This window comes from Gymnoscopelus braueri (assembly GCF_963280865.1).
Source record: "Gymnoscopelus braueri genome assembly, chromosome: 9".
Classification (NCBI taxonomy): Eukaryota; Metazoa; Chordata; class Actinopteri; order Myctophiformes; family Myctophidae; genus Gymnoscopelus; species Gymnoscopelus braueri.
In genome coordinates, this window is record NC_137610.1 from 48887578 (window position 1) to 48902270 (window position 14693).

General features: G+C 40.6%; 1 protein-coding gene across 1 annotated transcript in view; it reads left to right on the forward strand.

The window, feature by feature from the left end:
* Positions 1-14133, forward strand: part of slc13a1 (solute carrier family 13 member 1) — a gene marked incomplete at both ends in the record, with an annotated part of 38613 nt that extends 24480 nt beyond the window's left edge. The window contains 7 exons of the mRNA XM_080437257.1: positions 358-432; positions 1849-1950; positions 4038-4129; positions 5191-5285; positions 7238-7399; positions 9180-9317; positions 13987-14133. Of these exons, the coding sequence (XP_080293383.1) occupies positions 358-432; positions 1849-1950; positions 4038-4129; positions 5191-5285; positions 7238-7399; positions 9180-9317; positions 13987-14133 (811 nt within the window). The remainder of the gene's footprint in view (positions 1-357; positions 433-1848; positions 1951-4037; positions 4130-5190; positions 5286-7237; positions 7400-9179; positions 9318-13986) is intronic.
* Between the last annotated feature and the right edge of the window lie 560 nt (positions 14134-14693).

Sequence of the window (14693 nt, forward strand, 5' to 3'; positions counted from 1 at the left end):
TGCAGCTGAAAAGGCCTCAGAACACAGAGAGAAAAAAACCTGCCATGGATCACTGGAGTGGATTTTTCAGTTAAAACATTTTAATACACGTTTGAAGGACCATGACAAAGACTTGAATGTCATGAAACCTTTAAAACCAGGAGACCCGACATGATTCTTGATACTGTTGTTTAAGAATGTGAGAACTTTGCTGGAGGAAATGAGTAATAATGACCCAAGTGAATGAGAGTGCATGTTTGTGATCTGTCAATAACCTCATGTGTTTATATTCAATGAACAATCACACGCACACACACACACACACATACACACACACACACACGCACACAACAGTTTTAGGTTCCTGCGGCACTGCAGAAGAGAGCGAACGGAGACGGAGAAGACTACTGCCAGACTGATAGAGGAGGAATACAAGGCGCTGGGGCCAATGAGGTCAGGTCAGCCATTCCACACAAGTGTGTTTAGGAAATATAGAGCCATGTAATGGACTTCAGAGCACAGGGTATTTATTGATGTGCATTAAAGATGACATGTATTTGCATCATGGGTATGCAACACGCACGCGCACGCGCACACACACACACACACACACACACACACACACACACACACACACACACACACACACACACACACACACACACACACACACACACACACACACACACACACACACACACACACACACACACGGGTCAAAAGCATCGTCTCTGTCCCCATGGCTTGTGGCCTCGCAGAGATAATGACATACAAGCGCTCAACGTAATTGCCGACTGGGTTGCGGTGAACCGCACTCCCAATTCCAACGGCAAACACAACCACTAAATAGAGAACAAACAAGGGAGTGAGCCAATTAACACATGCAAAAACCCCAACCCCCACCAAACCCCCATTCACCCATACAGTCAGTACTGTATGTTGCGCTACATGCGCTTCAACCAGTCAACACACAGTTGGTTGATGAGAACATGTGTGCTTACCAGATAATGGCAACACGCATCGGGTGGATGGTCAACAATCAAGCAAACAACGCTGATCACTGATTCAGGTTTATCGTCTGCCAAAGGGGGGAAAAAACAAACGTTAATCTCCGCCTGTGGCCCTTCAGCCTGGCAGAGATAATAAACAATGACAAAGAATAACAGTAGTAATAAGAAGAAATTAAAAAACAGTACACTGTACACTGGTCATACATTGGTCACTCTTGAGGTGCTTGGTTGGTGATGGTGTGTGCTTGGCTCCTAATACTCTAAATGTTAAAGTTCACAAATCATAGTTCACCCCAAAAATACATTTTTTCTATCGATTAGTCACCCCATGGAGACTTGAATTCATGGATTTTTTTTTGTTGCATTTCTAAGCCAATAATTTGATGACCAGCAGACCGGTAGACAGCGGTTCCGGTAGGAGACACAAAGGAGACTCTTTGTGTCTCCTACCGGAACCGCTGCCGGTTCATCAAATTATGGTCTTAGGAATGTGACAAAAAATATCCATGAATTCAAGTCTGCATGGGGTGACTAATTGATAAGAAAAAAAAGTCATTTTGGGGGTGAACTATCCCTTTAAAACTTCATGTGTGTGTCCTGTTATTGCCAGCGTGATCGAATATGATCGAATACGTTGATTCCTATTGTAAGAATGGAATGCGGAAATGCTCGTTCTATCTCAATGAGATAGTTCCAATGTTTGGAACTATAGCCCATAGCGGCCCTCTTTGCGGCCAGATCAAAGCGTGTCATAACTCTCTCTCTCTATGGGTCTGGTTATTGCGTGTGTGTCACTTTCTATTTTTGATGAAGCCATGGTTTTGGTTGACTTCCCCTGTCTGTCCCCATTTCTCCCCAGCTCCCAGGAGGTGGTCACCCTGGGGGTCTTCATCCTCATGGCTGCACTGTGGTTGACCAGGGACCCAGGATTCATGCCTGGCTGGGCTTCACTCTTCCCCACGTGAGACATCCAACTTCTTCTGTCATCATCACGTAACACACAGAGGCATTTAACCCATTAAGACCGGGAACGCATCTGTGTGTCATTTTAAGATGTCTTTGGCTATTCAAGAATAGCAGACATACACGCTCATAGCGCGGCACTATGAGCTTGTAGATCTGCTATTTATTTTTTTTTGTCGTGAAAATGTCTGCAAATCTATTTATATATATTTTTTTTTTAAAGCGAACATTTTTAACTCAAATCTCTGCTTCTGGGGGGGGGGGGGGTCTACAAATGTCTTCTAAATCCTAACAGTTTTTTGAAAAAACCTACAGTATGTTGCTATAATATCAGTGGTTCTCAAACTTTTTTCACGTCAAGGACCCCCAAAATGATATATATTTGGCCGCGGACCCCCATCTCGAAGTATTTTGTTCCAGGGACCCCCCAGATGCAAAGTTAAGATTTGAGTTAAAAATGTATATATTCAAAGATTTGCACACATTTTCACGATTGTTTTCCAAAAATAGCAGATCTACAAGCTCATAGCGCGGCACTCGCTATGAGCTTGTATATCTGTTATTTTTGAATAGCCAAAGAAATCTAAAAATGACGCACAGATGCGTTCCCGGTCTTCATGGGTTAAAATGTCTGTTTTATTTTTATTTTTTACAGGTGACGTTTATCTCTCTTGGAAATAAACTCACAGCTTCCTGGAGATGCACTTCAGTAGATAAGTCAAAGCATGGGGGGTGACCAGCACTGGATGATGATGTTTTGTGGTTTAATTCCTTGCTCGAGAACACCCACAGTAAATTCATCGCTAAAATAGCTCGTCTACAAGCTCACAAGGCGACACAACGTGACACAACGCAACGTGAGCTTGCAGATCTGCTGCTTTTTCTATGCTTGTGTGTGACGCTGTGGTATGATCAAGTAGGGCGTTAATTTACGAAAAAAACACAAAGAGTTAGAATATGGAGATAAGAGGTTTCTGCCCGACAGCAACGATATGTTGCCAGCTTATAATAACTAGATGTCGCGGCCCTCACATCTACGCCCGATCCGAGGTTGGTCCAGACAACACTGGCCTAGTCACTCTGCACACACGTCATGCGAAGTCCAGCCCCTCTGGCCTCTCCTCTCCTCTCCTCTCCTCTCCTCTCCTCTCCTCTCCTCTCCTCTCCTCTCCTCTCCTCTCCTCTCCTCTCCTCTCCTCTCCTCTCCTCCCTCCCCGCTTTGCTTTGCGGCCCTAACCTCTAGTCCCAACCTCCCAACCTCGGTCATTAGGCCGCCTGTACTGTGGGTAACCATGGCCATCATGAGGCAGTCAAGTGTTGTCACAGAAGTCTTTAGGGAAGCTGTTATTGACAATGCAGGGGCTGTTAGGGTTGGCTGTCCCACAGGGTCCATGTAGCATGGATTGACGCAGAGTGGCTCCTTCTGTGGGTCAGGTATGTCTGCTAGTACAGTGTGATAAAGAGGTCAAACTTCCTGTATATGGTTGCTATGGCAACCTGCCATATCAGGCTGAGGGTCTGATAGGCAAATCAGAGAATCAATCAAGCCGAGAGTCTGATCACAGATCGAGGTGGGGTAAGATGCCTAAAACATAGCCATAGCTCTGATCAACAGTCTGTGGCAAGTTTCGGGGCAAATGGAGTGATCCTGTGCTTGCTTACCCCGGACGAACTTTCTGAGCTTTTGTCAATTATATAGTAGTAAGATAATACATTTTATTTGTAATGCACTTTTCATGCACAAGGAATCTCAGAGTGCCACATGGTAAAAACACATCATCAATCATATAAGGTTAAAAAAGCAGGGTTTAAAAACAGAGGCTAATCAATTCAACACGAAAATGCCCTCCGAAACTAAAAAGTCTTCAGGCCTATTTTAAAAGAGTCCAGGGTCTGTGGTGCTCTCAGATCAATAGGAAGGCTGTTCCACAGGCGCGGCGCTGCCGAGCAGAATGCACGGTCCCCCATAGTATGTAGATTGGTACCAGGGACATCGAGGAGGAATCTGCTCGTAGATCCTCCTCCTCGGTGGAAGTTTGTGGATGGCATCTTGCCATGGTTGAATGTGATCCTTTCTGAACACAGGTACACAGGCTACACCACCGATGCCACAGTGGCTCTGCTCCTGGGTCTCCTGATGTTCATCATTCCTGCCCACGGTCCCTCCACCAAATCTGGTAACTATTAGTCTGGCCTATAGCCAGATTAGCCTGGAAACCAGACCAATCTGCCAGTGCAAAAAAAATATATATATAATTACCCTCGGCAGATTTTGGTCTGGCCCCGCTCGGTTGTGATTGGATTTTGCCGCCCCCGAAGTTGTGGGGCACCAATCAGGAACCAGTATGCAAATGTTGGGCAGGTTTATCACCAGAGGCACTTTATTTTTAATCCGCCCCTTGGAAATGCAGGTTCCACAAAGAGATTCCAGACTAATATCTACGCAGTGATATTATAGCCTGGCCATGCCAGGCTATAATATCGATGGCGTTAACGATTTGGCGATTGGCGTTAACGTAGATTTGACATGTTTTTTTATTGAAATTTTTGTATTAAATTGTTAGAATATAATTTAGATAGCATGTTATTTCAACAGATGCTAGGTACATTGTTTAGCTGGTGTCCTATAGCAGGGGTCTTCAACATTTTTCAGGCCAAGGACCCCCTAGCTGAGTACAATTGTGTTTCAGTTTCAGATTAAACTTTTTTATTTTTTACTTGGTCTGCTCTTTTTTCCCTCTACACCAAACCTCTTTGCCAAAAATAGCCGATCTACAAGCTCACAACGCCTCGCAGCGCGAGGCGTTGTGAGCTTGTAGATCTGCCTATTTTTGGCTAAAGTTCTCCTCAGAATAGGGATGCTGCTAGGGTTCAAGTAGTTAATGTAAAAAATAAATAAATCATATCACACAAAGATTTGGCAGCCCCCCCCTGTAGTAACTCTGAGGACCCCCTAGGGGTCCCGGACACCCTGTTGAAGACCCCTGTCCTATAGTTTCAATGTACAGATTATTATTTTTGATATGAATATGTTGTTTAAACTGATGCCTGGTTCTTGGTTTACCTGTGATCCTAGTTTCCCGAGGCACTGTGTCACACTGTGTCTCTGCATTCTATGTATGCGATTACCTTGTTTATTGAAGGTCGCTCTGGATAGAGAGCGTCTGCTAAATGCCTAAATTGTATAATTGTCTACATTGTATCATTGTAGATAAATGTCTACATTGTATCATTGTAGATGCCATGATCTCCTGGAAGGAGTTCCAGCGATCCATGCCGTGGGAAGTGTCACTGCTGGTGGGGGGAGGTTTCGCCCTGGCAGAGGGAACCCAGGTAAAAAACTACGGGGTCGTAAAGAGCATGATCCAGGGACCCCAGCTAAACTGTTGATAGTTAGTAACCAGTGGTGGAAGAAGTACTCAGATATTTTACTTAAGTAAAAGCAATACCACAATATAAAAATTACAAGTAAAAGGCCTGTGTTCAAAATGTTACTTGAGTAAAAGTACAAAAGTATTGGCATCAAAGTATGCTTAAAGTACCAAAAGCAAAAGTACTAAAATGTTTGAAAATAGCAGATCTACAAGCTCACAACACGTCGCATCGCGACGCGTTGTGAGCTTGTAGATCGTTGTGAGCTTGTTTGTAGACCACAAACCTCTTGATCGCCTATTTTCCAATAGCCTAGGTATAAAATAGGACTAAAGTGGTTAATGTATGTTTTATAATATAATGATTTATATCTGCAAAGTAACTAATAACTAAAGTTTTCAAATAATTGTAGTGGAGTAAAAGTACAATATTTTCCTCTGAGATGTAGTGGAGTAGAAGTAAAAGTATTGGAAATTAGAAATACTCCAGTAAAGTAAAAATACCTCAAAATTATACTTAAGTACAGTACTTGAGTAAATGTACTCAGTTACTTTACACCACTGTTAGTAACCAAATGGAACCTTCACAGATCTGTTTTGATTGATTGATTGATTGATTGATTGATTGATTGATTGATTGATTGATTGAACAGCACGTCACAATATTGATGCTATAGGCTTCATGTGGTTAAAAAAAAGTAAATATGAAGTAAAATAAAACAAAAGTTGTACTGATGAACCTGAGAGATGCAACTGCATTGACTTCATTTAGCATTTTGACTGCATTTTATTGAAGCACATTGAAATAAACATGAGAGGCATTCTATTTCTATACACATTACCACCTTCCTTTATTGAATGACTCACACCTGCTAATGCATTCCTTTTGAAAACTGGCTTCTCAAGTGTTTGTCAGTCAGTATTATGCTGCCCGTGATATTACTGTGTAATTACAGTTTTTTTTTCTTTTTCTTTTTTAATTAGGTTTTATAGCATTGACCTTAAATGTAGATAATAGTTCATCACCTTATTCATAAAAAGGCTATTCTGATTAAGTTAATTCAGTCCATTTGTAATCTCAAATGAAGTTAATAGAAAAATCGGACAGGAGAATGATTGCAGTCGGCGGGCTCCGTGGAACGCACAGCATTAGAACAATTAGTTTCAGTCATATAATGACAGCATTTGTTGTGCTTCTGTTTGGTTGCCAAGGTTACATGTTAACTGCGCTGCCACTGTGTTGTTGTTGTTGTTGTTGTTGTATGAAAAGTGAAACAATGTGCTGGACTATTATGGTCGGGATCCTTTCAGGTCAACACGTTTTGTTTTTGTTCTACTTCAGGTGAATCACTGTGCAGATTGCATGCTGTTAACCACAAACCTTTTCTTGTCAGCGACCCCCAAATTGATGATATGTAGCCTTTTTGATAACAATACATTTTCAGACAATTTACAGACCCTCATCTGAAAATGTTTAGTGCATGCAGGGACCCCCAGAAGTCCACCTGTTCTGGACATGTCATTATAGGCAAATATTCTACAAAATGTATAAGCTCACAACGGATCACAACAACCAAATGTGTTGTGGGCTTGTAGATCTGCTTTTTTCGGTGAAGAGATTTGGTGTAGAGGAGACAAAGTAGAGGACCAAGTATAGACTTTCAAATAATTGTAGTGGAGTAAAAGTACAAGTATAGACAATTGGAAATACTCCAGTAAAGTAAAAGTATACCTCAAAATTGTACTTAAGTACAGCACTTGAGTAAATGTACTTAGTTACTTTACACCACTGGCGTGGGTGTCTGCATGTCTGTGTGATATATCATATACTTTTTCATATCAAGGACCCCCAAAATAATATGTACGTATTTGCCAGCGGTATTTGAGAACCACTGTGTTACTGTATACCACTAGGTGTCTGGTCTCTCCTCCTGGGTGTCCAGTCTACTCTCTCCTCTGGGTCATCTGCCAGCCTTGGCCACAGTCACGGTGGCCTGCGTCATCGTCACCTCGGTGACAGAAGTGACCAGCAACGCTGCCACCATCACCATCTTCCTCCCCATCCTCGCACCTCTGGTGGGTTCAGACCGCAAAAAAATATCGACATCGGAAATTAATGCTATTGGTTGGGACCAGAGCTGGGGGTGGGGATTTAATGCTATTGGTTGTGTAGCTTGTCAATCAAAATCCTCACAAGGTAGCCACGCCCCTCCTACAGTATACCCTACTTTATCCTAAATTGTCAAATATATGTGACCATAATTGACCAAAACGCATATCATGGTGATTGAAAGAAGACTTTAAACTAGCGACTGGAAGTATATAGTATTTATGACAATGTTTATTAAGGCAATAAAATCAAGTGTAAAGTTCGGCAAAAACCCATCCGCTTGAATAGAGCCTAATTGCTTCTGACACCAGCAGGGGTGAAACAGCGAGACGTAACAGGCCATTCATATGAACTGTCACTTCCTATGTAGCCTCAAATTACAATCCGGATGCTAGCGCCTTGGTTCACACATAATGACAGTATGCTCGATGCATTGGCAGAGGACCAGCTCAATGGTCTCGTGGTTAGTGTCCTGCAGATTGAGAGGTTGGGGTTCAATAGGGACAATGTGGTTAATTGACATTTAATGACGTTACACACATAACCTTTATATAGCCTATAGTATGCAGTGTTACATAACTTAACTTCTGTTTGTTGGACGAGATCCAAACCTGTCTAATGTCGTTGAAACCTTTCGTGTGATGTTTTGTTTGGAGGGAATGTAGAGTCACTAATGGGGGCGGCTATTAAAAGAGCATTAGTGTCAGAAACACGAGGGGTTCCCCCTATGTAGAATACTGCTACTGAGGGAGAAGTGTACCAGCCCTTTACGGGTCCATTTGTACACTTTTAAATTAACCACTTAAACCCTAATGTACATCCCTGACCGGGGTCCTAATACAGGGGTCCATAGTTGGTCCCTAGTGTACACCAAATCTCATTGCCAAAAATAGCTTGTGGATCGTCTTTTTTTGCTAAATTTTCGCCTCAAGTACTGCACACATTGGGTGCCAGAGGTTTATTAAAATATTATACGTTGAGTGCCTGAAATTTTAACCATTTTTTAACCTTTTTCAAGTAGTCACAAAATATTTTCAGTGATCACGGTGATCCCCTCATTACACACATAGAGGTCTCGTACAATCGGGGGGGAAAAATTAAAAACATTCGGTAATCCGTTCCATAGTTGCAGCCAGTTGAAAATAGTCAAAAATACATTGTAAAAAAAAAAAGTACACAGGAGCCGAGATACAGGCTTTTGAAGTCATAAGTTAACCAGGAAGTGGATTGGAGTCTAAATCTTCGAAAAATGATATCTCCTGGTGCTGTGAAGGAAAAAAAACAGTATGTATACGGTTTTGGCACTCAACACGTGTATTTGAAAAGAAGTATATATACGGTTTTGGCACCCAATGTGTTGTTAAGTACAATGTTGAGGTACTTTTACTCTACTGGAGTATTTCCATTTCTATTGTCTATACTTTTACTTCTACTCCACTACAACTATTTGAAAACTTAAGTTACTACTGTAGTTACTTTGCAGATTTTGATCATTATTACAACAAAACATACACAAACCACTTCAGCCCTATATATACATTTCGGCCATTTGAAAATAGACGATCTACAAGCTCACAATTCGTCGTGATGTGACGCATTGTGAGCTTGTAGATCATTGTATACATTTTATGCATTTGAAAACTTGTGAAATGGGACATTCTGCTTAATGAGTACTTTCTACTTTTGGTACTTTAAGTACATTTTGACTTTTTTCCACCACTGTTTTTTATGCATTGTGTCTGGCAGGCAGAAACCATACAAGTGAACCCACTCTACATGTTGATACCCACGACCCTCTGCACATCCTTCTCCTTCCTGCTCCCCGTGTCCAACCCTCCCAACGCTGTGGTGTTCGCCTACGGTCACCTGAACACCATAGATATGGTGAGTATTTTAGGCCTGTCGAGATTATTACATAATAACTTAATTTCAGTTATTTTTGCTAAATCGTCATAATCGTCATGATCGTTTCTATGTAGATTTTTTTTTTTCTAAAATAGCGCAAATAGCCGATCTACAAGCTCACATTTCGTTGTGAGCTTGTAGATCTGCTATTTTAAAAAAAAATGTACTTTTACTTCTGGTACTTTAAGTATATTTGGATGCCAATACTTTCACTCAAGTAACATTTTGAACACAGGCCTTTTACTTGTAACAGATTTTATATTTTATATTGTGGTATTGCTACTTGTAAAATATGAAAATATAACATTATTAACTCTCTCAGTGCCACGCCCCGAGATATCCCGAGTTTTTCCCGAGTACCCTCCGTGCCAGCACGAGAAATCCCGAGTTTTTACTTTTGACTGTGGTCGCGCTATGCTGTTTATTTTTCATGATCACTTTCGCTTCCTGACTCCTTCAGACTCATTGGGTTCCGGTTTCATGACGCAGATTCCGTTTCCGGTTCTAATTTTTTTCCCGCGATCATTTTCGGCCAGAATAGGGAAAGTCACGGTTTTTCACATGGTATAAAAAACGAACGGAGAGGTCCACGTCTACTCTCTTTGGTCTGGGTGACGATCAGTCATCGTAGTCGTGTATCACATCGTAATTTAGCCCGATCAACGATTGTCGAAAATGTCAACATCCGGTTATGACCGGATGTGACGTGTGCCTGTTTGGGAGGGGGCGAGTGAGCCAGCGAGGTCATCAATGTGTCGATTTGTTGCTCTCTACTGGTAGAACTGTATTATGGGTTTAAAAACCCAATCAGATCATTTATTTGAATGAAAAATTACAAAATTACAAAATTTGAAAAAACACATTGCTGGCACTGGGGGAGTACTTTATGAAAATACTCTTGGCAGTGAAAGAGTTAAATATGGCTGTACAATGTCATGACTGTGACAGACAGCCCTAACGGTGAGTCTTATTATTATGCTAAATATACTCTGTATCATCTGTTTTCTGCTCACTAACAGATTCAATAAACCATACGTGCGTGTGTACATGAGTTCAGGTGCACGTGATTGACAGGTAGTGAGTGATTTATGACCCTCCTGCCACTTGACAGGTTGACAGGTTGACAGGCCCATGATTGATGGGATGGTGATGATATGAGGAGGGTATGACAGTGGGTTTTTCCACACTATTTATTTATTCTTTTATGAATCTTTGCTGTCTTTAATTACGAGAAACTTAATTTTTTTTTCTTTTTTTCCCGAAGCTGCTTGCAGATGGAAAACAAATTTAAAATAAAGCAATCTTTAATGTTGAATCTGTGGCACCGTGTCTCTGCTGCCAGTGGTTGAAATTAACTAAGTACATTTACTCAAGTACTGTACAATTTTGAGGTATTTGTACTTTACTTGAGTATTTCCAATTTCCAATATTTTTACTTCTACTCCACTACATCTCGGTTCCAAATATTGTACTTTGACTCCACTAAAATTATTTGAAAACTTTAGTTTCTAGTTACTTTGCAGACATAAATTATTCTATCATAAAAGATACATTAACCACCTCAGCCCTATTTTATACATAGGCTATTTGAAAATAGCAGATCTACAAGCTCGCAACTCTTGTAGATCTGCTATTTTCAAACATTTTAGTACTTTTACTTTTGGTACTTTGAGTATATTTTGATGCCAATACTTTTGTACTTTTACTCAAGTAACATTTTGAACACAGGCCTTTTACTTGTAACAGAGTATTTTTTATATTGTGGTATTGCTACTTTTACTAAAGGTAGGGTAAGTGATATTATTTGGTTAAAATAAGTGTTAAATAGCTCTATATTCTGATAGTACTCATTGCTATAGAGTGTTTGTTCAGTAAAAGGAGTCTCCGTGTCCCCCAGCTCTTTATTAAACAGAGAATGCATTTTCAGGTCGGGACACCAATTGTATCCAATCAGGATAGAGAACTCAGCCAGGATACAGATTAAAAAAGTGAAATTGGAAATGATGACACAAAGAAATGAGCAGACAGAATTGGACCTGGAACACAATAAGAATGAAGCTGATAAATGGGTACTCTCTCCTGATTGGCTGACATTTAGCTGACACCTACCTGAAAATGTATTTTCTGTTTATTAAAGAGCTGGAGAGACAGGGAGACGCCTGTTACTGAATAAGCACTATAGCAATGATTCATATCAGAATGTAGTGCTTTAACATTTTAACAAAAGAAATGGCTTAATCAAAAAATATCACTTACCTTACTTACTTAACCTTTAAATGCATGAAATATCATCTGAGTACTTCTTCCACCACTGTCTGCTGCACTCCTGTACCAAACCCAAAAAAAAGCAGCAAAGTGGAGTTAGACAGTCAGTGAATCAGCTCTGAACAAGTTCCTACAGAATGGTCTGAACATCCTCTCAGGACACAAAGAAATAACATCATCCATTCACCACATTCAGGCCCCAGCTGGGTTTTTCTTTTTTGCAGGCTTATTGTCACATCTATATGAGAATAATGAGATGAATGATGATGACTCATATGTCTCATTATTAATATGCCTTCCTCTTCATCAAAACTCATGTCCTGAGTTTTGATGAAGAGGAAGTCCTTGAAGCCTTCCTACCAATCATCTCCCAGTTTGTTTCCTTTGTCACTAAGAGCCGTGGTGCAATTGAGTCTCTTCATGTCCGCCTCCATCCAGATGGCAGCTGTATCTGAATGACGTCGCTGTCGCCGGGCAGAAACCTTGTATCTCTGTGTTTTCAACTTTATTAAAGACCTGAGGCCGATTCTACAAAAATCAGTAGTTCTCACACTTTCAAGATTTTTCTAAAAAGATTCAAAAATAGCAGATGCACAAGCTTGTACAAGCTTCAGCTTGTACATCTGCTGTTTTTGAATAGCCAACGCTAAAATCTAAAATGACACAGAATAGGGCATTATAAATTAATGCCGTATTTCGTCATACAAGAGTGACGCGTAAAAGTAGCGAAAATGGGCGGATCTAACGCATATAGTGAGCTTGTAGACCTGCTACTTTTGCTATTTTGGAAAAAGATTAAGGGGAAAGTGGTTAAGTGTGTCAGTGGGTTTTATAAATATTGAACCACTGAAAAGTATTATCAATTTCTTTGGTGCACTTACGTCTTCTTTTTTCATTTCCTGAACTGTAAGGGTGTTGGACTTACAAGGTTTCTCTACCCGACAGCGACGATAAGGAAGCTGGGCCCTAATCAAAACTTTCCAGAGGAACTGTGATTGAAAGAGAGAGAAAATCACATCTCCAAACTCTCACAAAATAAAAAAAACACTCTCACAGATACCTACATAGTTGTAAAAGGGAGAAAAGAAAACCACTTTGCTTTTACTGTAAGCTCTGGGGATTCTGCCTGACAACTCATCCAGAACTTCACATCGGACTGTGTTTCATACATGTGCCTCTTGACACTCTGTACACATGTCAATGAGCTGAGCTTATTCTTTATTAGAATATATCCCCATTAGCTTCCACAAAGTGGTCGCTAGGCTTCCTGGGGTCGACACAAAATTATTAAAAAATAATAATACAAAAATAGCTGATCTACAAGCTCACAGCACATCACTTGGTGCCGCACTATCGAAAATGTTTCAAATTTTTTGAATAATCTTGAATTTTTTAAAACATAAATCTTCTCTTCTGGTACAAAACTTTTTCAGAAGGGGTTCCGCGGCCAAATACATATCAATTTTGTTCTTTCAAGGCTTCTGTCAGTTATAATTTAGTGGCAAACAATATTCTTGGACATAAAGACCACCAAAGAGCTCGACAATGCACCAGCTTTCCAAAAAAGGCTTCAACTATTGATTATTATATCAATCACTTTGTTTGTATTAATCAAATAATCGAGATGCACACTTTTTAATAGTTTATTTTAATTATATATACCAACAAATTGACCAAAACATTTATCTTTTACAATCGACTAAATTGATTAGTCCGATTAGCTGTTGCAGCCACTCCCAAACCATGAATTAATGAAGTAATATTGTGATAAATGCAACAGCAGTGATACATGTGGGGTTGTGAGTTGAAATTTCACTGTGAACAACCAAAATATGTTTTTCTTTTTCATCTTCATCTCTCCTTCATCTTTATCTTCTTCATCCTCTCACAGTCATCATCTTCTCTGCTTTGATTCCGTTAATTGTCGCTTGAGGCAATATATATATATATTTTTTACTGATAATGTTCTGGGCAAAACGCAGAGAAGAGAGAAGCCAGTAATGTTATTAATGATCATCATTAAAGCAAGGAAACCAGGCGTGTACTGTTCTGTACATGTTACAGTTCACACATGTGAACAATACAAATAAATCTATACAACTGATGTTTACCACTATATGTTATACTTTCTGCTTTTTTTTTTTACAGTAGATGCTGGACACAGTATGTATTCCATCTGCACGTTATCGGTATGAGTCAGTTGAAAACCTCATTGTGTGTGTGTGTGTGTGTGTGTGTGTGTGTGTGTGTGTGTGTGTGTGTGTGTGTGTGTGTGTGTGTGTGTGTGTGTGTGTGTGTGTGTGTGTGTGTGTGTGCGCGTGCGTGTGCGTGTGCGTGTGTGCGTGTGCGTGTGTTGATGTCTTCATGTTGATGGTTGTTCCAGGTGAAGGCGGGGCTTGGTGTGAACGTGATCGGCGTCCTTGCTGTCCTATTGGCTGTGACCACGTGGGGAACTCCACTGTTTGCTCTCAACACTTATCCTGATTGGGCACCTGCACTTCCTCATTCCAACTCAACAATGGGACAGTGACGATGATGATGATGATGATGTCTTGTTTTGCTGGGACCCCCCAAGGACCCCTGGGGGTTCCCGGACCCTTCTTTGAGAAACAATGGTTTATCCTCAACAATGTCAGAAGATTTGAACATCTATAAGCAGCCATTTCTGGGTCTGGAATCCTCGGGATGGGAAGAATCATGTTACAGTATTGGATGCAGGCGGCGGGTATTAGTGTGGAACTGATTTAAAGGAATAGTTCAACCAAAAAATATACTTTTTTTCTATCGATTAGTTACCCCATGGAGACTTGAATTCATGGATATTTTCGCATTCCTAAGCCAATAATTTGATGACCAGCGGACCGGTAGGCAGCGGTTCCGGTAGGAGACACAAAGGAGTCCCTTTGTGTCTCCTACCGGAACCGCTACCGGTCATCAAATTATTGGCTTAGGAATGCGACACAAACAAAAAAATATCCATGAATTCAAGTCTCCATGGGATGACTAATGATAGGGGTGAACTATCCCTTTAGTTTAAGCCCTTCAAAATTACATTCATGTAATTAACCAAACAATGGATTCAATTACTCA